Below are 27,631 nucleotides of genomic sequence, written 5' to 3' on the forward strand. Positions count from 1 at the left end.
AGATTTCGAGCTTATTTTAAATGAGTTACCACATTTATCAACGGGATTAACACCTTTGGAAGTATTAGGTAAACCCTTTGTAGGTGAACCACTTATTAAAGGTTTTACTTGGCGATAACAACCTACTACTGATAACCGACTGAATCGAATGATAGTTGCTTAGAATTTAGTTAAGAGAGCACAACAACAAGTTGGCAGGGATAATGAACAGGCCATAGAGCCTCAGTATAAGGTTGATGACCTCGTCTTAGTAAAACAACATCTTCAGAGCTCTGCCCTGAAGAAAGAAACGCATAATTTTTTTCAAAAGTACGTGGGGTCTTGCCGAGTACAATCGCTGACCCACCCAAAAACCTTATTTTTAGTGGACCCTACAACTGGAGAAGAAAAAGGGAAATATAATGTTAAGGGTATAAAGTGGTATATATCCCAGGGACATTAACATTCCTTACTTAGAGGGACTTCCTTTACGCAGGTATACTTACCAGCTGACTTCAGTCTAAAAAAGGTGCAGCTCTAACACCAACTACTACAGGAATCGTATGGGGATTGGCGAGTTGCTACAAATAATGAGGCTAATCAGCAGGGGCTCTACTTCAGTAGTGTGTGATGCAAGTTGAGAAACTGGGTTTAATGTGAGGCATCCTAGAGTAGCCTGAGTGGTTGCGGTGACCACTGTGTATGGATGGCACAATGGTCAATGCATCTGCCCAGTAAGCAGAAGACCCGGGTTTGAATCCCAGTCTAGCACAAATTTTCATCTTGCTCTATTGATATAAATGAATACCCATTGGCAGCTAATATCTTTAACTGCTTAGTGTCTTGATTCATAGTGGCTACAGGCTAAAAATGGAGTCTTTTTTTTCGGATATGTCTGAAAGAACAGACACTAATGTGACCTTCAGTGTGGGAGATACACACCAAGTTCAAACTATGATGGGAACTGGCGATATGCTGAGATCAGAATAGGCACAATGCAGTGAGTAATGAGGTTAACCAACAGGAGCACTACATCAGCAGTGTGCAGTAAAAATTGAGAATTTGGTTCTGACAGGTGGTGCGCTAGGGTAGTTTGTGCAGGTGTAGTGACCACAGTGTCCGGATGGCACATTGGTCAATGTGTTTGCCTAGTAAGCAGGAGGCCCGAGTTCAAATCCCAGTCTGGCACAAAATTTCAACTTGCCCCATTGATATAATCAGTGTCCACTGATAGCTAACGTCTTTATTTCCTTTGTGTCTTAATGTGTAAGTGCCGATGTTGTGCCTGTCTGAAACTTACCATGTTAACTTTTCTGTGAGTAGCACTCTATCATTCCCTTATATATTATTATTATTATTATCTTCATCATCATTTTATTTATTGATCTTGGTTGCAGCCATATAGCCAGTCCAAACATATAATTTCTTGAAAAGTTAACATAAACTGGAATTCCTTGATGAAGAAGCTGAGTAGCGCAGTTGCCGCAGTCTAGTGGTTATGATACTAGATTGTTGCATGGAGGGTCGTGAGTTCAAAACTCACCTGAACTGAAAAATTTTAATTTCTAGAAGTATCCACAAATGGCAAGAAGCATTGTACTGGAATGTTCTGTAGCTGTATATAAACCGTATGTGTTCTGGCCGGAGGCAGTTCGCTCCACGCTCTTGTATGTGCAAGTTCTGAATAAACCTCCGTTAAGTGAAGTTAGTGTTCATTATTCATCTGCTTACACCGTCCTCTACGTGACGTTATTCAGGTGGAGACGCTGGGTATTGGAACTTGTGATACAGCACATTATTGACAACACAGTGGCTCCCATCAGCCTATGACAGAGCCACTGTTTACGTGGTGAGAAACCCGAGTTCGAGCCTTATTCAACAGATTGCAATCTATTGGAGACAGAAGAAGAGAATGTCATGATGACAGCAACTGTGTGCCACCACATGAGACATCCTTCCAGGTTCTTTTGTGGCGATAGCCAAGATCCAAACAAGTAGCTGAGTGTAGAGCCAAATTTAACAAATGGGATGACACCATGTGTTTGGCTAACATATTTTTCTACTTGGAGGGCACTGCCAAGCAATGGTATGAGAATAACAAGGAGAAGTTCACAAGCTGGGAAGTATTCCAGGCGGAAGTACACAAGTATTTCGTCTACACAAAATGACAGAATTGCAAGGCTGAAGATTAATTAAAGTGCAGAGCGCAGCATCCAGGAGAAATGACAGCATCCTACATTCAAGACATCTTGGATCTGTGTAAAATAGTGGATCCTCGAGTGAAGGAGGAAGATAAGGTTGCACATCTCATGAAGGGTGTTGCTGAGGACATGTATCAAGCCCTACTCCTGAAGGAGGTTTCGACAGCAGACGACTTCATAAAATGGTGCCAGTATATCGAGACAATGCATCAAAAAAGAATTACATGCAAGTAGCTTGAACAGCTTCCAAATGTTGTATCGATGTCTGTTATGGAGGAAGAAAATGATTTCACAAGTGGTCTTCATCAGATAGTGAAAGAGGAAGTTCTGAAGGAAGTTGGATTGCACGGCAAATGGAAAACCGAGATGCTTCAAGGGGTCATAATGGAGGAAGTGGAACAGACATTGAACCCCATCTCTCGTCCTTCATTTCCCTTTGAAACGGTAAAAAGTCAAGATGCAGGTGAAGTTACATTCCTACAATGCCGCTTGAGGAACCTGTTTGGGCACCAAGGAAGACTGATGATTGGAGGATCCAGAATAACCAACCAGTATGTTTCCACTGCAGACAACTGGGACATGTGGTGTGCTATTGTTGAGAAAGATGACAGATACTTGATGATGCCTATGCCAGAAGGCAGCAGACCAATCTTAGCCGACGCCAACTTGGGGATGACAAAGATGAACAAGAAGATGTGGGTGCATGACGACGTAGGTCACCATCGCTGAAAGCTAGCCATTGGAGAGGACACTCCCAACACGTCGATCAAGGTATCCATCACCGTTTAGAAGCTCCAGCCGATCACCTAGCTGCCACAACCTGGAAAACTAAAGGGTGCGACCTTCCTTGGAGGTGAGGCCGCCGAAGAGAAAAATGCTCTGCCGTCGATCACTACAAAAATGACAGGAAACTAGGTCGATACGTCATTTCGGAGAAGCACTGTCACCAGTTGCAGAAAACCATATTCGTTGACAACAAAACATCTCTGCTGAAGGTGGCTATTGGGAAACATGTAAAACCTACAGGGAGATGTGTCATTCGTGTGGGTATAAGTGGCCATACACAGCCCTTAGAATTCATCATCTTACTAGAGTGTAGTCATGACGTCATTCTCAGATGGGACTTTTTGAAAGCTTCTCAAGCATTTATAGATTGTGGTCACTTGAAGATTATGCTAGACAAGATGAGATACTGTGGACAGGAAGATGCGCATCCATGTGTGTAGAGACTATGTTTACTGGATTAAGTGCTCATTGCTGCAGTCAGTGTTAAAAAGGTAGCTGTCATGTGTCCTGCCATGCATCAACCCATGGATCTTGTAGTGGAATGTAAGAGAGGCATACCACTGAAGAATAACTTGGTCATCCCAGCCTCTGTCATCTCCTTTCAGAACGAATTCGGTGAATTGTGGATAGTTAACTGCCACCGAGAACCACAGATCCTTCCAAGAAGCATGTGCGTAGCAAATGCTGAGCCGTTAATTGCAGAACAGCTGAGCATCATAGAAACCTCCCATGCCGAGTCTGTGGGCAAAATTAGTGTTACCACTATGAGACAAGATCTAGCTCGACTATCACCAGATCTCACTACGGAACAACAGATGAAGCTACATGCCATTCTTCAAGAGTCCTCTGAATGCTTCAATCCACAGGTGAAGAGCAAATTAGACAAACCAATGGTGAAGCACTGGATTAACACTGGAGACCATCAACCAATAAGCCAGAGAGCGTACTGTGTGTCAGCAACGGAACGTCAAATAATTTGTGACGAAGTAGAGAAAATGATGAAGAATGACATCATTCAGCCTTCGCAGGGCCCATGGTCGTCACCAGTGGTTCTCGTCAGGAAGAAGGATGGCAGTTGGCGCTTTTGTGTTGGTTACAGGAAGCTTAATAAGATAACTAAAAAAGGACTTTTACCCTTTCCACGAATTGACGATACACTAGATTGTCTGAAGGGGGCTAAATTTTTCTCAACCATGGACATGTACTCAGGATACTGGCAAATCAAAGTAGATGAGCCTGAACGTGAGAAAACTGCATTGATCACCCCTGAGGGCCTGTATGAGTTTAAGGTAATGCCATTTGGTTCGTGTAATGCACCAGCAACTTTTGGACGAATGATGGATAATCTTCTAAGGCACCTGAAGTGGGGGATGTGTCTCTGTTATTTAGATGACATTATAGTGTTCTCAGAGACATTTGATGAACACATAATAAGACTGAGGGCTGTTCTTAAGTGTTTCCAAGAAGCCAGACTGAAACTTAATCCAAGAAAGTGTCTCTTTGGAGCAAAAGAAATCAGAATACTTGGGAACCTTGTGTCAAATGAAGGTGTGCAGCCAGACCCAGAAAAGGTGAGAGCTATAACGGAATTTTCTATTCCTAAAAGTATTATAGATGTGAGAAGCTTCCTTTGATTGTGTTCTTATTACTGTCATTTTATAGAAGACTTTTGCATCAAAGCCAGGCCACTCCAAGAGTTGTTAAAAGCCGATGCTAAATTTATCTGCGGTGGTGCTCAACAAGATTCTTTCGATGTGCTGCGAAAAGCTCTGATGACTGACCCTGTACTTGGTCTGAATGATGTGAGAACACCTATAAAACTACACACAGATGCCAGTGGATACAGGATCGGTGCTGTTCTGGTGCAGATTTTGGATGGAAAAGAGAAGGTTATAGCCTATGCTTTTAGGACACTTACAAAAGCCAAGAGAAACTACTCAACTACAGAAAGAGAATGTCTTGCCGTGATCTGAGCCATGTGCAAATTATGACAGTATCTCTACAGAGTGCCATTCACAGTTGTTACAGACCATAATTCACTTTGTTGGTTGACAGGTATCCAACAGGACAACTCGCCAGGTGGGCACTACATCTTCAAGAGTATGACATTACCACAGTGTACAAAAGTGGAAGAAAACACCAAGATGCTGACTGTCTCTCAAGAAACCCTGTGCAAGACCATCAAGACTTTGATGGAGATAGTGACTGTCTCTCTGTACTCCAGGATCTCTCCGCTGAGCAGAAGAAGGACGCCAAGATATCTCAAATTATGCTTGCCTTAAATTGGTCAGAGGATGTGAGAGGACAATTTAAGGTAGTTAATGAATTACTTTGCAAGAAAAACTTTGATCCGTTTGGAAAGCGGTGGCTACCATTGATTCCTAAACACATGTGCTTAGATGTTCTACAGAAATTCCATGACACACCTGAGGCCCAACATTTAGGATTTATTAAGACATACAATAGGAACCGCAAGACATTTTTCTGGCCAGATTTATTTAGGAGTGCCCATCACTATGTGTTGCACTGTCAAGAGTGCCAAAGGAAAGGCAGTTCCTCAGAAACCACCTGGCCGACTCATACCAATTCCACCAGCTGCAACACCTTTCCAGCATGTTGGGATTGACCTCCTCAGATGATTTCCAAAGTCTGCAAGTGGCAATAGATGGATTATTGTTAGCACTGATACCCTGACATGCTATGCCATTACAAAAGCTGTGAAAACAGCCGAAGCATTCGAGGTAGCCAAATTCATCATAGGAGACATCGTATTAAAACACTGTGCCCCAAGGTCATTAATTACGGATCGAGGCGAAGTTTTTCAATCGAATCTTGTGACAGAGATAAACCATCAGTGCAACATTACTCATCACATCTACATCTATGTCTACATCCATACTCCGCAAGCCACCTGACGGTGTGTGGCGGAGGGTAACTTGAGTACCTCTATCGGTTCTCCCTTCTATTCCAGTCTCATATTGTTCGTGGAAAGAAAGATTGTCGGTATGCCTCTGTGTGGGCTCTAATCTCTCTGATTTTTATCCTCATGGTCTCTTCGCAAGATATACATAGGAGTGAGCAATATACTGCTTGACTCCTCGGAGAAGGTATGTTCTCGAAACCTCAACAAAAGCCCGTGCCGAGCTACTGAGTGTCTCTCTTGCAGAGTCTTCCACTGGAGTTTATCTATCATCTCCATAATTCTTTTGCAATTACTAAATGATCCTGTAATGAAGCATGCTGCTCTCCGTTGGATCTTCTCTATCTCTTCTATCAACCCTATTGGTACAGATTCCACACCAGTGAGCAGTATTCAAGCAGTGGGTGAACAAGTGTACTATAACCTACTTCCTTTGTTTTCAGACTGCATTTCCTTATGATTCTTCCAATGAATCTGTCTGGCATCTGCTTTACCGATGATTAATTTTATATGGTCATTCCATTTTAAGTCATTCCTAATGCCTACTCCCAGATAATTTATGGAATTAACTGCTTCCAGTTGCTGACCTCCTATATTGTAGCTAAATGATAAAGGATCTTTTTTTCTATGTACTCACAGCACATTACACTTGTCTACATTGAGATTCAATTGCCATTCCCAGCACCATGCATCAATTCGTTGCAGATCCTCCTGCATTTCAGTACAATTTCCCATTGTTACAACCTCTCAGCATCATCCGCAAAAAGCCTCACTGAACTTCCGATGTTATCTACAGGGTCATTTATATATATTGTGAATAGCAACAGTCCTATGACAATCCCCTGTGGCACACCTGAAATCACTCTTACTTCGGAAGACTTCTCGCTGTTGAGAATGACATGCCGCATTCTGTTATCTAGGAACTCTTCAATCCAATCACACTATTGGTCTGATAGTCCATATGCTCTTACTTTGTTCATCAAATGACTGAGGGGAACTGTATCAAACGCCTTGCAGAAGTCAAGAAACATGCATCTATCTGGGAACCTGTGTCTATGGCCACGCTCATCTTTTTCGAAACCCATGGTGATTCCTACAGAGTAGATTTCTAGTCTCCAGAAAAGTCATTATACTCGAACATAATATGTGTTCCAAAATTCTACAACTGATTGACATTAGAGATATAGGTCTATAGTTTGCGCATCTGTTCGACATCCCTTCTTGAAAACGGTGATGACCTGTGCCCTTTTCCAATCTTTTGGAATGCTACGCTCTTCTAGAGACCTACGGTACATCGCCGCAAGAAGGGGGGCAAGTTCCTTCGCGTACTCTGTGTAAAATTGAACTGGTATCCCATCAAGTCCATTGGCCTTTCCTCTTTTGAGCGATTTTAATTGTTTTTCTATCCCTCTGTCATCTATTTTGATATCTACCATTTTGTCATCTGTGCGACAGTCTAGAGAAGAAACTACAGTGCAGTCTTCCTCTGTGAAACAGCTTTGGAGAAAGATATTTAGTATTTCAGCCTTTAGTCTGTCATCCTCTGTTTCATTACCATTTTGGTCACAGAGTGTCTGGACATTTTGTTTGGATCCACCTACTGCTTTGACATTAGATCAAAATTTCTGAGGATTTTCTGCCAAGTCAGAACATAGAACTTTACTTTCGAATTTGTTGAACGCCTCTCACTTCGCCCTCCTCACATTACATTTCGCTTCATGTAATTTTTGTTTATCTGCAAGGCTTTGGCTATGTTTATGTTTGCTGTGAAGTTCCCTTTGCTTCTGTATCAGTTTTTTAACTCGGTTGTTGTACCACGGTGGCTCTTTTCCATCTCTTATGATCTTGCTTGGCACATGCTCATGTAATGCATATTGTATGATGGTTTTGAACTTTGTCCACTGATCCTCAACACTATCTGAATTGAGATAAAACTTTTGTGATGAGCCATCAGGTACTCTGAAATCTGCTTTTTGTCACTTTTGCTAAACAGAAAAATCTTCCTACCTTTTTTTAATATTTCTATTTATGGCGAAATCACCGATGCTGTAACCGCTTTATGATCACTGATTCCCTGTTCTGCGTTAACTGTTTCAAATAGTTTGGGTCTGTTTGTCACCAGAAGGTCTAATATGTTATTGCCATGAGTCAGTTCTCTGTTTAACTGCTCAAGGTAGTTTTCAGATAATGCACTTAAAAAAATCTGAGTTTAGAATTTCGTTATTGTTTACATCTGCTTACAGCCAACTTTCCGTCCCTAGTACTATGTGGACATTGTGACCGTTTATTAATGAGAGCAGTTCTGGGACCTTTCTATAGATGCTTCTGCAGTTTACTATTACCACATTAATATTGTCATTCCCTGTTGTGTTTTGCCTACTGCTACCTTGTCGCATCTCAGGAGGCATTTTGTCAGGCCTAGGGAGGGAATTCTCTCGCCTAAAAAACACACATGTGCACTCCACATGTACTCCGCTGCTTGTAGTGCACATGACAACTGCCTACCATCCACAAACTAATGGGCTTACTGAATGCCTTAATAAGACCTTTGCCGACATGCTATCAATGTTCATCAGTGTTGAGCAGAACAACTGGGATAAGATGCTACCTTTCGTGACGTTTGCCTACAACACCGCCAAACAAGACACCACAGGATTTACACCATTTTTGCTGGTGCATGGGCATGAGACGACGACGATGATGGACACTGTGTTTCTGTTACATCCTGATGACGTGGACGACAACTACATCGGCCAGGTGTTAACCAGAACTGAGGAAGCTCAGCAGTTAGCTCGACTCCACATGCTGCAGGCTCAAGAAAACGATTGCCGAAGGTATGACACGAGCCACCACCCTGTTGTCTACTAGCCTGGTGACCTTGTCTGGGTCTTCACTCCTGTTCGGAAGATTGGTCTCCCTGAGAAGCTCCTCAGGCCCTACTTTGGACCTTATAAGGCTGTAAGACAGTTGTCTGATGTTGAAGATTTTGACCCCAACACAAGACGATGACAGATCAGAGATACGGTCCATGTCCTTCGAATGAAGCCCTATAAGGGTCCTGCAACCCAGGGTAAATTCAAAGTTCCAGTGACAGGCAACAAGCGAAAAGGCAAAGAAGAATGTAGCGGCAAGAGGAGTTCTAAGAAGATCACTGCCAGGGCGAACATCAGTCATCGGGGGTCGGAGTATGAAGGACCGGTGACTCATTCCTGTAACACCGAGACGCAGAAGAAGCTGAGTAGTGCAGTTGCCGTAGTCTAGTGCTGCCTGCACGCTAGTTCAGCGTGTTCAGTCAGAGGGTTTAGCTAATGTGGTTGTGATACTAGATTGTTGCATGGTGGGTTGTGAGTTCAAAACTTACCTAAACAGAAAAAATTTAATTTCTATATTCAGTTTGAGTACATTCTAAAAGTATCCACAAATGGCAAGAAGCAATGTACTGGAATGTTCTATAGCTGTATATATACTGTATGTGTTCTGGCCAGAAGCAGTTCGCTCCATGGTCTTGTATATGCAAGTGCTGAATAAACCTTCATTAAGTGAAGTTAGTGTTCATTATTCATCTTCTTACACTGTCCTCTGCGTGAAATTAATATAATTATCATCGTTTTATTTACTGACCTTGGTTGCAGCCATATAGTCAGTCCAAACATTGTCTTGAAAAGTTAACACAAACTGCAATTTCTAGATGAACAATACAGAAAACTAAACATGGACAGACAAAGCAGAATATTAGAGATGACATAAATACATCTGCTCCTGACACACACACACACACACACACACACACACACACACACACACACACACACAGACATGACTTGCCCACCCTTAACAGTTACAGTTTAAAACAAATTCCATTTCTAATTTATATTTGTCTGAATTCTTCATAAACAAGAGAATTAACAAATGAGAAGGAAGTGAACCAGCTATGTAATCAGCCTAATGGATTCCCTTCTGTATTGAAGACAGCCAAAGGTGATGTGATTAATGTCCTGGAGCCCCCCCTCCCCCCACCCTGTTGCATTACAGCAACAGTATGAGGTGGAATCCAAAAAGGTGTTGCCACTGGCAGCTGTGGTTGAATTTCAACCTGCCAATGATCCACATGAACTGCCTCTCATTACCTAATCCATGTGAGTTGTGTTTCAGAGCCCACTCCCCTGAATACCATCAGGCCGTTGTTAGATGAGAGTGGATTTGTTTGTACCATGTGCCCTTGTGCAGGTCATTGGTCTTCTGTGCCTTGTTCCATTCATTCTGGGCCATGTCTTGAACTATCACACTAAGATCATCCACTGGGATGCATTGCTCTGATATACCACTTATTGCTGTGTCCTTAGCCAACTGGTCAGCTTTCTCACTGCCTATAATCCCAGCATGGCTCTTTATTAACATAAATGATGCTACTCTACCAGAGTTCTGCATCTCTGATATAGTAGCAGCTATTTTATATGGTAAATAATAAACAAGTGGTTCCTGAAGAGGGGCAGCAGCCTTTTCAGTAGTTGCAGGGGCAACAGTCTGGATGATTGACTGATCTGGCCTTGTAACATTAACCAAAACGGCCTTGCTGTGCTGGTACTGCGAACGGCTGAAAGCAAGGGGAAACTACAGCCGTAATTTTTCCCGAGGACATGCAGCCTTATGAGATCGACAGGAAGTGCAAAATGGCTAAGCAGGGATGGCTAGAGGACAAATGTAAGGATGTAGAGGCTTGTCTCACTAGAGGTAAGATAGATACTGCCTACAGGAAAATTAAAGAGACCTTTGGAGAGAAGAGAACCACTTGTATGAATATCAAGAGCTCAGATGGCAACCCAGTTCTAAGCAAAGAAGGGAAGGCAGAAAGGTGGAAGGAGTATATAGAGGGTTTATACAGGGGCGATGTACTTGAGGACAATATTATGGAAATGGAAGAGGATGTAGATGAAGATGAAATGGGAGATAAGATACTGCGTGAAGAGTTTGACAGAGCACTGAAAGACCTGAGTCGAAACAAGGCCCCGGGAGTAGACAACATTCCATTAGAACTACTGATGGCCTTGGGAGAGCCAGTCATGACAAAACTCTACCATCTGGTGAGCAAGATGTATGAGACAGGCGAAATACCCACAGACTTCAAGAAGAATATAATAATTCCAATCCCAAAGAAAGCAGGTGTTGACAGATGTGAAAATTACCGAACTATCAGTTTAAGAAGTCACGGCTGCAAAATACTAACGCGAATTCTTTACAGACGAATGGAAAAACTAGTAGAAGCGGACCTCGGGGAAGATCAGTTTGGATTCCGTAGAAATGTTGGAACACGTGAGGCAATACTAACCTTACAACTTATCTTAGAAGAAAGATTAAGAAAAGGCAAACCTACGTTTCTAGCATTTGTAGACTTAGAGAAAGCTTTTGACAACGTTAACTGGAATACTCTCTTTCAAATTCTGAAGGTGGCAGGGGTAAAATACAGGGAGCAAAAGGCTATTTACAATTTGTACAGAAACCAGATGGCAGTTATAAGAGTCGAGGGGCATGAAAGGGAAGCAGTGGTTGGGAAAGGAGTGAGACAGGGTTGTAGCCTCTCCCCGATGTTATTCAATCTGTATATTGAGCAAGCAGTAAAGGAAACAAAAGAAAAATTCGGAGTAGGTATTAAAATTCATGGAGAAGAAGTAAAAACTTTGAAGTTCGCCGATGACATTGTAATTCTGTCAGAGACAGCAAAGGACTTGGAAGAGCAGTTGAACGGAATGGACAGTGTCTTGAAAGGAGGATATAAGATGAACATCAACAAAAGCAAAACGAGGATAATGGAATGTAGTCAAATTAAATCGGGTGATGCTGAGGGGATTAGATTAGGTAATGAGACACTTAAAGTAGTAAAGGAGTTTTGCTATTTAGGGAGTAAAATAACTGATGATGGTCGATGTAGAGAGGATATAAAATGTAGACTAGCAATGGCAAGGAAATCGTTTCTGAAGAAGAGAAATTTGTTAACATCGAGTATAGATTTAATTGTCAGGAAGTCGTTTCTGAAAGTATTTGTATGGAGTGTAGCCATGTATGGAAGTGAAACATGGACGATAACCAGTCTGGACAAGAAGAGAATAGAAGCTTTCGAAATGTGGTGCTACAGAAGAATGCTGAAGATAAGGTGGGTAGATCACGTAACTAATGAGGAGGTATTGAATAGGATTGGGGAGAAGAGAAGTTTGCGGCACAACTTGACTAGAAGAATGGATCGGTTGGTAGGACATGTTTTGAGGCATCAAGGGATCACAAATTTAGCATTGGAGGGCAGCGTGGAGGGTAAAAATCGTAGAGGGAGACCAAGAGATCAATACACTAAGCAGATTCAGAAGGATGTAGGTTGCAGTAGGTACTGGGAGATGAAGAAGCTTGCACAGGATAGAGTAGCATGGAGAGCTGCATCAAACCAGTCTCAGGACTGAAGACCACAACAACAACAACAATAACTCTTTTTGTCCTCACCAATTGATGTTAATATTTGAACCATGTAGAGTGTCTCCTTAAGTGTTACAATATGGGTAGTTGCTATGGCCATCCACTACTTTTGTGCCCATTCAATGACTAGGAGTTTGGTGGTGTAAATTGATGCCTCTTTTGGCAGGCAAACTAGTTCACTCTTCTTATTTTTAATATTTATAAAGGCAGAGCCAATGGATTCCCTGTATTTAGACCCATTGGTATACATGCACATGACACATGGGCACTATCCAAGAATGCTTTCTAAATTCTATTGTTCAGTATTCTTGTTACTGTATTGCAATAGTGCAAAATGTTTTGTTACTGAATAAAAGCTCATACTGTATTAAGGATATAGACTTCTTTGAATGCAGTAAAAGTAACCATTTTTCATGGATTTTTTCCCAAGCAAATTAAAAATTAATGTTAGATCTGATGATTAGTTTCATTTCTTACACTTTTTCTTTAAGGAATCATTTTTTGGAACACACTGCACACTCCCTGTAAGTGCTATATCAGGTAGAAGGATCTCTGGCATACTGGTCATCGGCGGGAATTCACAAAGTTCTTCTTTTGGACCTATAACAAGATAATTTTGTATAAGCAATTTTCAATATACTTCCTGTCAACATACATAGGATAACTGAAAAATATAAAGTTCTAACAAAGTGATGATATGTTGAAACAAATGCCATTTTCTTCACCCATAAAATCGAGACAAAAGTGTCCACTGAAAATAGACTTTTGAAGACATGCAGAACGACTATATATGCTGATAGAGAATAAAATTTAGAATGCTGGTACCACTGTCAGCTTATGTTTCCTGCCAATGTCAAAAATACTGTTTTGAGAAAAACATTTTCGAAGGTTTGGGTTACAGTTTTTGTAGTTAAGTTAAATTCACGTCTAGTCAACAGTCCCTAGACCATACTGCAATCCTTCCAGATCAGGTCCTCCTCCGTCTTCTTTGTGGCAGTGGTGGTCCTGTGGGTGTCTTTGGCAGCTTCTGTCGTACACTGCTCTGCTGGCTCAATACCCTTTTGACCTGCTTTTTTGCAGAAGCCATAACAGGCTGGTCGGATCTCAATTTTGAGCATGTTCATAATTTCCATAATGCCTGTTAGGCTGTCAAAATTACATGCTATCACATCAGTGTGATGTTGACTACTTATTTTCCTGTTGTGAATTGTTTTTGGAGACACTTTCTCTTCCTTCCAGCATGAGTATAACATATGAAGACATGCAGATCGAAGAGGTGGACAGTGTTAAATTTCTGGGACTACAACTCGATAATAAATTCAGTTGGGAAGGGCATACCACAGAATTGCTTAAGTGCCTAAACAAGTCCGTATCTGTCACGAGAATGATGTCAGATGTAGGAGATAAAAAAAAAAAAACCTTGAATACTTTGGTTACTTTCATTCTATTATGTCATATGGGATCATATTCTGGGGCAACTCATCAAACTGAGCAAAAGTTTTCAGGGTGCAAAAGCATGTGATAAGAATCATTTGTGGTGTAAATTCAAGAACATCTTGTAGAAACCTGTTCAAGGAACTTTGTATTCTAACCACTGCTTCTCAGTATATCCATTCCTTAATGAAATTTGTTGCAAGTATTACATATGTATTTCCAACCCATATCAATACTAGGAACAAGAACGATCTACACAAAGACCTAAAATCACTTACCTTGGTCCAAAAAGGGGTTCAATATTCAGGAACACACATTCAATAAATTGCCAGCAACCATTAAAAACTTGGTTTCAGGTAAAGCATGGTTTAAACAGAGTTTGAAAGACTTTTTGATAGGCAACTCCTACTCCATAGATGAATATCTTAACAGAGGCTGTTAAGCCAGCTTAAGTAAAAATATCTGTTAGATTTCAGTTTTGAGAACACTTGGCCACAACAGTCAAGATTAGGTATTTTGTGTATGATAAATTTATTAATAGTGCATAACAGTGTTTCATTCTGACAGCGTGTTAATTCTGTAAATATTAGCTGTTCCAGTTTACTGCATTGTATTAACCTATTTTGACTATCTCCTGACAAATGATCAGGGTAGCAAGTATTATATTTGAATGTTTTGTGTTTTTATGTTATACTTTCTGACATGTTCCACACCCATGAGAATCATCTCATTTTTTGGGTCTATGGAACGAAAACAATCTAATGGCTCCCAAATGTAATTACTGCACTCAGAGACAGGTGATCCAGCTATATGACCTTGAATTATGTGCTGCTATTGGATCTTACAGAATGAATGGTGCATTTGCAGACATAATTCATCATACTATTCAGTTTATACCTCAGAATACTGCCACCATATCTACAATAATTTATGATATGATAGGCTATGTTATAAGAAAATAACCCTAGAATGATGCTCTACTTTGAGCAAAGTAATCCTACAAGGAAGTTATACAGCTTAGTATCTTTAAACATGTTCATACATAACTACAAGTGGAAACAGACTGTATAAGGACAACACACAATTTTCTGATTGCAGAAATGGGTAGTTTTTTTTAATTGTAATAGCTTCCTATAGTATTTCATTACAAACACATCTTGCATTGAGCATAGTGCATGGATGTGGCAGTAAAGCCAGTTCAGTGATTTGATTTGATTTTATTTCGTGTTCCATGGGTCCAGCTGTGTTGGGTTCACGAGGACGTGGAAAGAGTCAGTTTTTTACAAATACAATATGACAGTCTTATAGCATATACAGACATTCAAGTACATAATTATATAAAAATTTATACAGTAAATTCTTTGAGCAGCAATACAGAAAAAAGAAAATACATATTTTCTTAGAATCATTAACGCACTACAGATAACAGATACAGAGCTCAAATTAAATAACATTCTTAGTGGCATTATGTCAACTTGTATTACATAATATTAAAATTTTACAATTTATTTAGGTAAAAATTCATCTAGACTGTAAAAAGCTTTTTCTAGCAGAAATATTTTTAGTGTTTCCCTAAACTTACTCTTGTTATGAATCTCTGTCTTTATTTCAGGAGGAAGAGCATTGAAGAATTTTGTTCCAGTGTAGTGGACATCCTTTTGCGCCAAGCTCAAATTTCTATGCTCACAGTCTGTCATTCTTCCTCCATGTGTTATGCTCATGATAATTACTGTTTGGTTGAAATATGTCTATATTTTTACAAACAAAACACATGAGAGAAAAAATATATTGGCATGTAGTTGTGTATATTTTAAGTTTTTGAAAGCTATTTCTACACGAGTCTCTTGGGCACAATCCACATATAATTCTTAATGCTCGCTACTGTGGTATGAACACTTTCCTTGCTAATGGCTGGTTGCCCCAAAAAATAGTGCCGTATTCAATGAGTGAGTGATAATAGCCATAGTATGCCACTTTTGCAGTGTTAGATTCAACACATGTAGTGACAAGCATGTGCAACAGAGCTAAGCCTCTTACAGAGATCTATAATACGTGAAGACCAGTAGATTTTCTTGTCAATGTGCACTCCAAGAAATTTTGCTGTTTCCATTCTTTCTATTGGCTGATTACCACATGTCACACTTATCTCACTCTCCTTTTCTGTTTTTGTACAGGACTGAATAAAGCTGGTCTTACTGGAATTTAATGAGAGACCATTCACCTTGAACCACATCTGAGAGTATGCGATTAATGAGTTCCTCAAGATTACTATCTGTTCTATTGCTCATAAAAATTGTGGTATCATCAGCAAATAATGTAAATTTACACGGCAGGCTTGTACATGATGGTAGATCATTTATAAAAATCAGGAATAATAGCGGCCCAAGAATTGAACCCTGAGGCACTCCACATGTAATGGAACTCCATTCAGAATGTGAGGAAATGTCACATACTCCACCTGAGCTATTCAAGACAACTTTTTGTTTTCTGTCTTGGAGGTACGACTATAGTCAGTTGCCTGCAACACCACTTATTCCTATGAATTTTGCTTTTTGCAAGAGAATCTGGTGATCAACACAGTCAAACGCTTTGGATAAATCACAGAAGACACTAGTGCTAGCATTTTTTTCATTAATGGTTTCTAGGACTTCATTTGCAAGTGCATAGACTGAATCGTCTGTTGAACGGCCCTTTTGAAAGCCAAATTGGCTCTTGCTGAGAACTCCATTCTTCATAAGATGATTAGTAATTCTTACATGTATTAGCTTTTCTAGAATTTTGGAGAAAGCTGTCAGCAAAGAGAGAGGTCAATAGTTAGTAAGTTCAGCTTTATCGCCCTTTTTGTACAGGGGCTTCACAATGGCATACTTAAGTCTACTGGGAACAACACCTTTCTGAAGGGAAGCATTGAAAATATGACAGAGAATGTCCCTTATCCACACACAAGAATATTTCACTAAATTACTAGATATATTATCAACCTCTGCAGAGTTCTTACTTTTTAGAGACATGATGATTTTCTGAATTTCTTCTAGAGTGACAGGATTAAGGTGTTTATGACCAGCATCGGTTAGGCACTGAGTAGAAAGTGGGCCATTGTGCTGATAAACGGTGGTGTAGCGTTCCAGGTAGGTTACAATTGCAGCAGATCGAAATAATTGAGTCTTAAGTGTCTCTGAAACTCTCATGTTGTGGACACAACAAGTGTAACTCATTGATTTCTTTTTGTCTTTGGGAGTTCCAAATGGTTTGAAATGGATCCTTTCAACTGAAGTCAATATATTGCAAGAGGAGTTATAATATCTCCTTAGCAAATTACAAGTTAACAAGACAAGAGCCATATCTCTTTAGACAAGTAATAAACAGAATGATAGTATTATTTCCCTATGGTAAACCTGGAGGTAAAAAAAATGTTTAAAGTGCAGAATACTATAATTTCTCATATTCTCATCAGCCCAAGCAGATTTCAGTCTGTTGTTGTGAATAAGTAGTTTGACTGTTTACTGCATAACTCCAGAAGATTTGTTAACTGGGTTTATGTGCCTATTCTCTTATAAACTCACTTTTTGTGATAGCTGGTTGTTTGTCTTTTGCATTGAATAAGCAATTACCTATTGTCTGAGGGATATACGAAAGCAAAGAGAAACCCTTTACCTTCAACCACAAATATGTAGTAGGTGTGCAAGTCTTACACACAGAGGAAAAGGACCATAACTCAGCCAGTTAGAAATACCACAAATTAAAAAGCAGATGTGTATGCCCCTGCACCTAGTGATGTGGGCAGAGCAAATGCCCAGTGGGCAGAACATTTATAAATCAGAATTTTCCAAGAAATTTGGCCAAAACAGTTGCATTCATAAAAAGCTACTTTCTAAAGTTTTTACTGCTAGAATGTAAAATTTACCAATTAAAATAAGCGATTGGATGATACTTCTGATATAACAAGTTAGTAAATGTTTACATTTAAAGATCATGTGTAATTCATTACCTTTATTACTAAGAACAAAAGGAAAGCAGAGAGAAGTTTTTTTTTTTTTTTTTTTTTTTTTTTTTTTTTTTTTTTTTTTTTTTTTACTACTACTATCATTCCAACTTGCTGTATCAATCAAGGAAGGGTGTGTTACTGACAGCTACTTATCATTTCCAAAATCCTTTTTATTTTTATCAGTTCTACTCTTCTACTCTTCACTCCTTCCCTTTCTCTTTCTCCTCCCCCCCCCCCCTCCCCCCCACCCCCATCCCCAATACACAGACAGCAGACAGACAGATTCAGAGAGAGAGAGAGAGCATGTGTTGAACAGCTCCTCTGGTCATAGCTTTGTAATGTAACACTCTTCATAATCTGTGTCAAATCTCTGAGTATTACTGAAGAATGATTATTGATAGCAAAATTATTACTGAATGTGTTAAACAGCTGGCATGTGTTTCTTGATAATAAATGTATTCTTAAACGTTGACCTGTTTTTAGTGAGAAAACAAAAAAAAATCTATTGTCAGATGTACTGACATTTGAGACAGACTGTAGTTTTCTGTTCTGCTACTTTCTTCATCAACTTTTGTATGACTGCACCATTGTGAAGATAAAATGAGTACACTAACATAAAGATTTAGTAACAAAGAATCAATGCCCGGTGATTCCCACAGTAGGCGATTCCTAGAGAACTGGCGATACTTGGACTCATGTAACTGGAATCTACACATGACTCATCCCTAATCAAAATCATTATGGATGAATGTTTTTTACTCTGTTTGTTACAGTAGTACAGAATAAGTAAAAATACTATCTACAGGCTACCAAATTACTGTAAATTACATATTAGAATTTACTTCAAGAATTACTTTTGAACTTGAGTTTAGTTTTCTTGTTTTATTATGTACTTGGGGGAGTGAAGGAAGGAAAGATAAAGGTTGGAACATGGAATGTGAGGACACTACTGCAAGCAGGAAAGTTAGAGAATGCAAAACAGGAGATGAAAAGGAACGTATTAGATGACCTTGGTTTGTGTGAAATGAGATGGGGAGAAAATGAGGAGATAGAAAGTGGAGATTATAAGCTCTTTTGTTCAAGGGAAATCTAGAATGGTGAAAACAGTGTAGGAATATTGATAGGGCAAAAGCTGAAAAATAAGGTAATCAAAGGAACAATATATTGATGGAAGACTGATGATGATATGACTGAAGGCTAGTTCAAAAGGTTTGGTGTTAATACAGGTATATATGCCAACCAGCCAGCGTAGAGATGTGGAAGTGGAAGAATATTATGAGAAAATGCAAGACCTCATCAAGAAAGAAAACAGGAATGCCTGCATTATCATCATATGGGACTGGAATGTAGTGGTGGGTGAAGGAAGAGATGAAGATACAGTAGAAAAAATTTGGATTAGGAATAAGAAATGAGAGATGTGAATGACTAATTAATTTCTGTGAAGAAAATTCATTAGCAGTGGGTAACACATTATTTGAACACCACAAAAGGAGACATTGCACATAGATATCAAATTTGAATAGGGAAATATATCAGATGGACCACATCCTAATACAAAAATGGTTTAGGAACTGTTTGAAGAATGCCAAAGCTCATCCAGGAATGGATATAAATTCACACCACAATCTAGTAGTGGGAGACATTCAAGTGAAGGTGAAAAAAGTCTGGAGAGGTAAAGCAAAAGAAAGACTAAACACAGAAAGACTCAAAGAGGTAGGAAAGCCATCAGATCTGGAAAACAAATTTATGGAAAAATGGGAAAGAGGTAGTATTGATGAAAGTGTTAATGACAAATGGATAAAAATGAGGGGAGGACTCATGGACTCTGCCAAAGAAGTACTAGGAATTAGAGTATCCCAAAGTACCAAAAAAGAATGGATAACAGAAAACATGTTGAAAAAGATGGAAGAGCGGAGAAAGTGGAAAAATGTAGAAACTGAAGAAGGCATAAAGAGGTACAGAAACTGAATAATGAATTAAGAAGAGAAACTGAAGAAGCAAAGGAAAAATGGATGAAACAGAAATGCGACAAAATAGAGAGAATGGAGAAAGAGGGGAAAGTATGAAATGATGTATAGAGTGGCTAGTGAGATAGTTTTTGAATGTAAAAGGAAGAGGAATAACATGGAAATAGAAAGAGCGGATGGTACTCTAGCAGGAGAACCACAGGAGGTTTTGAACAGATGGCAAGGATATATTGAATGTCTGTATAAGGGGGATGAAATACAAAGCGAAATTAAGGTTGAAGAGGAGCAAGATGTGCCAGAAGGTGGAAAGGGATTCACCATCTTGGAAGCAGAAGTAGAAAAGGTACTGACAGAGATGAAGAATAGGAAGGTATTGATGATTTGCCAGCAGAACTGTTGAAGAGTCTGGGAAACAAGTCAAGAAAAGAAATAGTCTACCTCTGTAATCACATATATGACAAAGGGGAATGGCCTGAGGACTTCCTCGCCACAGTTATGATACCAATAGAGAAAAAGTGAAATGCTAAAATATGTGAAGAGCATAGGACCATCAGTCTAATTTCTCATGCAGCTAAAGTGTTGCTGAGAGTGCTGAATAGAAGGCTATATGGCAAACCAGATAGAGGGATTGCAGAGGAGCAGTTCGGATTTAGAAGAGGAAAAGGAACAAGAGATTCTATTGGCCTGTTAAGAGCTATAGTGGAAAGATATATGGAAAAAGGTAGAGAAATCTTTGCTTTTTTTTATAGATTTAGAAAAGGCTTTTGACAGAGTTCAGTGGAACAAGTTGATGGATATTTTGAAGAGGAAAGGAGTAGATTGGAAAGAGAGACGACTGATACAGACTCTACATTTACTCTAGAAAGTAAGGATAAGGATTGGAACTGAAATGTCAGAAGAAAGAAGCATTGGGTGAGGTGTTAGACAAGGTTGTGATCTTTCCCCACTGTTGTTTAATGAATACCTTGAAGAGATTATTGCGAAAGGCTTAGGTGGGAAAAGAGGAATATGTATTGGTGGAAAGAGAATAGAATGTATAAGATTTGCTGATGACATGGTATTAGTGGCAGAAAGTGAGCGGACAGTGAATAACATGCTGAAAGATCTGAATGAAGCTTGTGTGGAATATGGGATGCAAATAAACACAGCAAAAACAAAGAGTATGGTCATCAGTACAAGACGCAGACTGTCCAATATTAAAATAGGACAACCTACCATTAGCCAAGTAAGTGCATTTAAATATCTTGGAAGCACAATAACTGAAGACTTGAGATGTCACCAGGAGGTGAAAACTCGAATTGCCAAAGTGAAGGAGGCATTCAACTGAAAGAGGAGACTCTTATGTGGTAAAATTAGATAAAGGTCTAAGGAAAAGGCTTGGAAAAAGTTTTGTCTGGAGTGTGGCACTATATGGGGCAGAAACATGGACACTGAGACAAGAGTATGAAAAAAGGTTAGAAGAATTTGAGATGTGGATGTGGAGGAGAATGGAAGAATAAGCTGGATGGAAAGAGTGAGTAATGAAAGAGTATTGGAAAGGGTTGGTGAGAGAAGATGTCTGCTGAAGGTTGTAAGAGAAAGAAAAAAGAACTGATTGGGACATTCATTGAGAGGGGAGTGCTTGCTAGCAGATGCTTTGGAAGGATTGGTTTGTGGGAGAAGACTGAGAGGAAGAAGGAGATACAAGAGAGGAAATTATTCAGACCTGAAGAGGATGGCAGAAGACCGGACAGTCTGGAGAACTACCACGTGAAAACCTGACTTTCGGCAGAATACTAATGATGATGATGATGATGATGATGATGTACTACCTCAAGAACTGGCCTCATTAAAAATGTATAGTTATGTTTACAGTCCAATTTATTTCCCCTAATAACTCGTTCCTAACTCTCAAGCAGTTTTTTTCGACCCAACCACTACAAAAGCTTATCCAGGGTGGAAAGTTTGCAGATGTGGAGAACTTCTACGGACTTGTTTTCAGCAACAGTGTGCAGATATTGTACCTATTTCAGGCACAATACTGATAGAAAAGGCTTTATAATTCACAAAAAAGTTAAATGTTGAAAACTTTAATGCTTCTTCTGCTTGGTTACAGTGCTTCAAAGTAAGATGTGGCATTACTGGCAGCAGAGTTTGTGGGAGGCTAACGTTGTGTTTAATGTCAGTGTAGAATGTTGGAAAGAGTGTTATCTCCCAAGTATAATTGCAAAATACAGTCTGAAAGATATTTACAACACAGATGAAGCAGGACATTTTTTTAACTTGTTGCTAGACAAAACATTGGCATTTAAAGATGATCCCAGCATTGGGAGAAAGAGAAACAAGCAAAGAGTGACAGTACTCTTTACCATAAATTCATATGGCTCTGATAAACTCTGTCAACTAATGACTGGCAAGTCGGCGAAGCCTCGGTATTTCAAGGGTGTAAAGTCATATCCCATTGAGTATGAATCAAACAAGAAGGCATGGATAACTGCAAACCTCTTTAAGACTCACCTCGATAAGCTTAATGCTTGCATGAATTGTGAGAGGAGGAAAATACTTTTGCTTCTAGACAATTGTTAGGCTCATTCTCTGGCACTACAGTTCAGCAACATAAAAATGGCATTTTCTCCAGCAAACTGCACAAGCCATGTTCAACCTCTGGACTTGGGCATCATTGCTGCCACAAAAGCAAAGAACAGGATAATGCTGGTTCAATTTGTTGTCTCACATCTTGACAGTGGGAAGGAAGATGCTAAACAGGACGTGTTGCAGGTAAACAAAAGAATTGCTTTGTAGGTTAGGACACTCTTTACTCATACAGTACACATATATGTATATATCATTCCCTGTCAGTTCCCTCTAAATTTCACTAAAATTTGTAGAATAGATCTATAAATTAAATTAAATTCAGCACAGATACTTATATGTAGTTTTTATTTTTATTTATTTATTTTTTACTTATCTAAGTAATGCAGTATGTAAGAGCTGCTTGGGATCAATTGAAGCCAAACACAACATGCAAGTGCTTTCGAAAAGCTGGCATCACAACTGATGAATCTCAAGCTGACACGAAAAATGTGAACATTTTCATGTAGATTTCGATATACCAAAAGACAATGACTGGGCTCATATTTCAAATGGAACTGATTTTTATGTATTTGTTGATTGTGATGCTGATACTGCCATGTGTTGCACACAAAATCAGCATGAAATAATTAAAGAAGTAATGCCACTATCAGCTGAAATTAATAGTTCTGAGGAATCCAAAGAATCGGATGGTGAATCTGTGGACCCTCACAGTCTGCCAGAAGCACTTACTGCACTCGAAGTAACACAATGTTACGTAAGATCAAGAAACATTAGAGGTTGCACGTGAAAACTTGATTTAAGAATGCAGTATTGCTTCCAAACAACAACTGTAATTGATTCATTCTTTAGGCCTAAACAAATTGTTCATAACTTAAGCATAAGCCTGTCTGAACTACTGTACCTACTACTGTACAATATATGTACCTTCTGTTTGCATGCACTTGGGTTTAATAGAAATACATTAAAAAGTTTCATTTTAATGTTAATCTCACTTGTACATTTATTTTATCATCCCCCTTCAAAGACGTATAAATGAGGTTTTACTGTATTGGTAATTGTGTAATTCTTATGATTCTCAACATAATGTATTCTTTAACATTTGCCACTTTAACTTGTATGGGTAATTGACACATCTGTATCTTTGTCATCTCTATGTAAAAATTTTCTGGCACTGGTGTTAGCAGCCATTATATTCTCTCACCATTCTGCAACAGGTAGTTTAAAAAAAAGCAATTCTGGATAAAATCTTACTCAATATGTATTATACCACCCTCATTTGGCATTAGTCTTTCATATATGTGTTCAAGGATCTCAGAAGTGGAAGGTCAGTCCGTGTTTCTGTCAATCCAATGATTTCACAGAATTTTCTTGGTTGGAAGGGAGGTCCTTGTATGTCTCTGAAGCATGAGGTGTCCAGAGATTGACAGTAACCAAGATATCTACTGCAAAAGTGTATTGGACAGAACTGCTACTTTTGGTGGGTCAGGAAGTCAAGTAAATTATGATTTATTTCTCTTGCAAACATACTTTTAGCACACTGAGAAAATGAAGTATAAAAAAAGTTACAGAGTTGGTGGCCTGAAATACTGGATGTATGTGTTTATGCTGCATTTGTCGTTCCGCTGAAAACTGCAACACTACCACTGACTGATAAGTCATTTTTGTCAGTGACACACATTTATTTTTCCATAGCTTGCAAGATGGTACAAACAACTTTTATCATTAATGTCCGTCCATGCAGGCACATTGCACTGGTGGTCCAGCCCGATCACCAACCCTGGAGGGTATACACTCCGGCACGACTGCGTGGAAAACACAAGACAAAGGCCGGGCAGGATGAAAAGCATCGATGCATGCCATGAAATAAGCAAATGCAGAGAACCTAGTGTGCACGCATTTGTAGGAAGTCACGTTAGCTTGACCCAAGTGGTCTGCAGTGAGAAAGGTCGGAGAAGTGTGTTGCATCGCATTGACCAGCTCGCGCTGTCTGCCTGCTTTGTCCCTTGGTGGCTGGTGCATGATGCACCATTGCTGAAATTTGGTGTAACAGAAAAGTTGCATGCGTGCAGTTGCTGGGCAATGGTTGCTTTTGTCAGCTGTGCCACAATTACACTGTTCATGCATTTCTGCAGTGCAGCCACCACACAGACCCCCCATCGGAGAGCGGGGCTCCATAGCTGCAAAAAAAGTGGTGATACTGGCCTGTGGCACGTGAATGTTTAAAGTTTGCTTGCTGTGTGGTAAGAGTGTGGGTGTGGTGGTGGTGGGTCGGTTGGTGGTGGAAGGGCAGAGGCCCGTGACATCAGTGCACCGGACAGGAGAGTGTGCCGTGTGCATGTCCTCGCGCTGTCAGCTAGTGATAGTGGCAGCAGCACATACTGCGTACGAACTGTCAATAGCAATGTGTGGCATAGGCATGGGGCTGCGAGACACTTGGGTAGACACCTCGAAGGCCAATGCAATAATATCTTAATAACAAGCCAGTGTATTCACTAGTGCTACAGTTAATGCACTACAGTAGGACAAAATTCACTATTTAAATTGTTCAGAGTGGCATCGAGAATGATAAGTCCAAGTGTTTCATGCATTTCACTGTCCCACAAGTTTGCTGACTGACTCAGTTGTGGAAGCACAGTGCAGCACTCAATTCGGCTTCAACACTTGGGACAATGGAGGCCTGAAGAGTATATGGACATGGACATGGTCAAAGGCACTGTGCTGGAATTTCTCCAGATGTAATGGTTGGTGCATGCCGGTTGAGATGTCACACAAATTCTTCCATGTAGAACAGGGGACAGGCACTAGCTCCAGTTGTGGAAGCACAGTGCAGCACTCAATTCGGCCTCAACACTTGTGACAACGGAGGCCTGAAGAGTATATGTGAGTATTGTCATCGTGACCCAAATGCAGGTTCTGAAGCTGTTACAAACAAGCCCGGCGGTGCAGATTGTGGGACCTGGAGCTTGACAGCAATACGAATACGGTAACTGGTGCAGCCGTCAATCCGGCTCCAATGCCCAACACGGCAGAGGCACAGGGATGCGAACACAGGTCCAGGAGCCGTGACGGACACTAAAGAAGTTGTCTGGAACTCAACTGGAGCTACCAGCTGAAGGCGTGGCCAGCTGTAGACAGTGTCTCTACAGCAGATGGCAGCTCATGAATGCCAGATTTAATGGCGTACTGCAGCTGGGGCTCATGTTTGCTGTTTTGGGCGGCTTGGGATGTTGACGATGGAGCATGGCCGTTTGAATCAGATGCAGCAGCTGGCACGTGTGACATACTCCACTGGTGGTTGTGGTGGGCAGAGTCTGGGTGGCAGTGCTAGCTGCTTGGGCAGTGGTGGGAGGCGGATGCGGTGGCACAATGACAGCAGGCTGCAGCTGTGCATCACCGGTGGCTATGGGTGCGGGCTCTGTTTGACTGCTGGTGGCAGGAATGTCCTCTGTTGTCAGATCTTTTGCCAGGTTGAGAAAGTGTGTGGCTGCTGGAGAGGGCAAGATGTAAGCTGACTTGATGCGGTCGTTTGAGACTGTAGATGGCTTTCTGTTGCACTTGATGTCTAGTCTTTTTCCTCCTGGGGCAATCATGCAGTGCGATCCGGAGTAGGGTGGCCGAGAAGTTGCTGTACCACATCGTTACGCAACATGAAGTGCATGGAGAAGTGCTGGTAGATGTGCACGAAAACCTTCCCAGTGCTGTGCCACATTGGAGCATGAGCTCGGAGGCCAGCCATATGAGTACACAGACATTCTGCCTGAGAGGGTGCTATGGTGTCATGTGGGTGTGGTACTACATCTAGAAACTCACCCAGGATTGTCAGAGGCTGCCCATAAATGATGTCAACAGGTGATGCGTCGATCTCCTCCTTCGGCATTGCTTGCAGGCTGAGCAGCACCATTGGGAGTGCCTCTGCCCATGAAGTATTGTGGCAAGTGAGGGCAGCTTTCAGAGTCCTGTGGAGCATTCAACCATGCCATTTGACACTGGACTGTAGCTTGTTGTCCTGTATAATTGAATGCTACACAGTCTGGCGACATGCGTGAACAACATGCAGCCAAACTGGCAGCCATGGTCAGTTGTCATGTGACTGGGATACCCGTAGCGTGCCACCCAGGTCTCAACGAAGGCAGTAGTGACAGTCTTGGCAGTGATGTTCATGACAATCATTGCCTCTGGCCAGCAAATGAAGGAGTCCACCATAGTTAGGAGATACCACTTGCTTTGATAGAGGGGAAGTGGGGTGACGAGGTCCGCACTGATGTGCACAAATCAGTATGTCGCGCCAGGGAAGATGCCCATGGGTGCACGGGTGTGCCTCCCAACTTTGGCATCGTGACTTGCTGTGTAAGTGCATGTCCTTTCGCAGCAGTCATTTCGAAGTCTGGGCCAGACTAAGTGCACAGCCATGAGTGTTGCAGTGGTGTTGGTGCCGGGGTATGACAGCCCATGGACATGGTCAAAGGCACTGTGCTGGAATTTCTCCAGATGTAATGGTTGGTGCATGCCGGTTGAGATGTCACACAAATTCTTCCATGTAGAACAGGGGACAGCCACTAGCTCCAGTTGTAGGCTGCTGGAAGCATGACGGAAGCTGTGCAGTTCTTCAGGACTCTCCTGTACTTGGGTGATGTCCTCAAAGTTCACAAAGGGTAAGATAACAGCACACAGTCAGTTAGCCGTGCCGGCTTTGTGGCTATCGATATTTGTTCAGAGATGTTAACCTTTTGGCACATGTGCGTCGGTCACGAGGTGGTGCAGCAGGGAGTGGATGGAGAGGCGAGCGCGAATGAGTTGACTTGTGGGTGAAGAGGTGTTTTGAAAAGGCCTTGTCCAGGTGACAGTCGTAATGGTTGTGTCTTGAGATGGTCTATGCAGCCAAGCAGTTGGTGGCTGTTAACATCTTATTGGGAGATTGTAGTGGCAACCTACTTCTCTAATGCTGTTGGGTGATTATTTTGCTGACTTGATAACGTGAACTGATTCTAGTTACGTCTTTCACTGGCCATGTACTTTCTGCCTTCCGTATTGCAAGTGTTCCTCACCTGAGACAAACTATTAGCGAGTGCTGAGTTACGAAAATCTGTTTGTTACTTGTAAGCTACATTTAGCAGTCACAGTTCGTTTCAACTCTTGCAATACTGCTGCTATGCCTCTTTATTTAAAGTTGTTTTATGTGGTTGATTTTGGTTTTATTGACATAGCACTGCTTGAGACAATTGGTTCTAGCATGTTGTTGCTGTGTCAGCACGCACAATTTGTTAGACTATAATTGTTGACAATTTGTTCTACATCTGTGCCTAGGTGGTGGGTCTGGGCTACACCT

The 27,631-nt window shown here is 40.8% G+C and overlaps 1 protein-coding gene across 3 annotated transcripts in view; it reads right to left on the minus strand.

Moving 5' to 3' along the window:
- Nucleotides 1–12,824: 12,824 nt before the first annotated feature.
- LOC126458404 (soluble calcium-activated nucleotidase 1) overlaps nt 12,825–27,631 on the minus strand; it is a 68,665-nt gene continuing 53,858 nt past the window's right edge. For 2 of the 3 annotated variants that reach the window (XR_007585630.1, XM_050095419.1), the window contains one exon: nt 12,825–12,945. Coding sequence is in view for 2 of the 3 variants with exons in the window: in XM_050095419.1 (XP_049951376.1) it covers nt 12,910–12,945 (36 nt within the window). In the remaining variant the exon portion in view is untranslated. Of the gene's footprint in view, nt 12,946–26,115; nt 26,262–27,631 lie in introns of all 3 variants that reach the window. The other variant, XM_050095416.1, reaches the window with a different exon arrangement.

This window comes from Schistocerca serialis, chromosome 2 (genome assembly GCF_023864345.2).
Source record: "Schistocerca serialis cubense isolate TAMUIC-IGC-003099 chromosome 2, iqSchSeri2.2, whole genome shotgun sequence".
In the NCBI taxonomy this organism is placed as follows: domain Eukaryota; kingdom Metazoa; phylum Arthropoda; class Insecta; order Orthoptera; family Acrididae; genus Schistocerca; species Schistocerca serialis.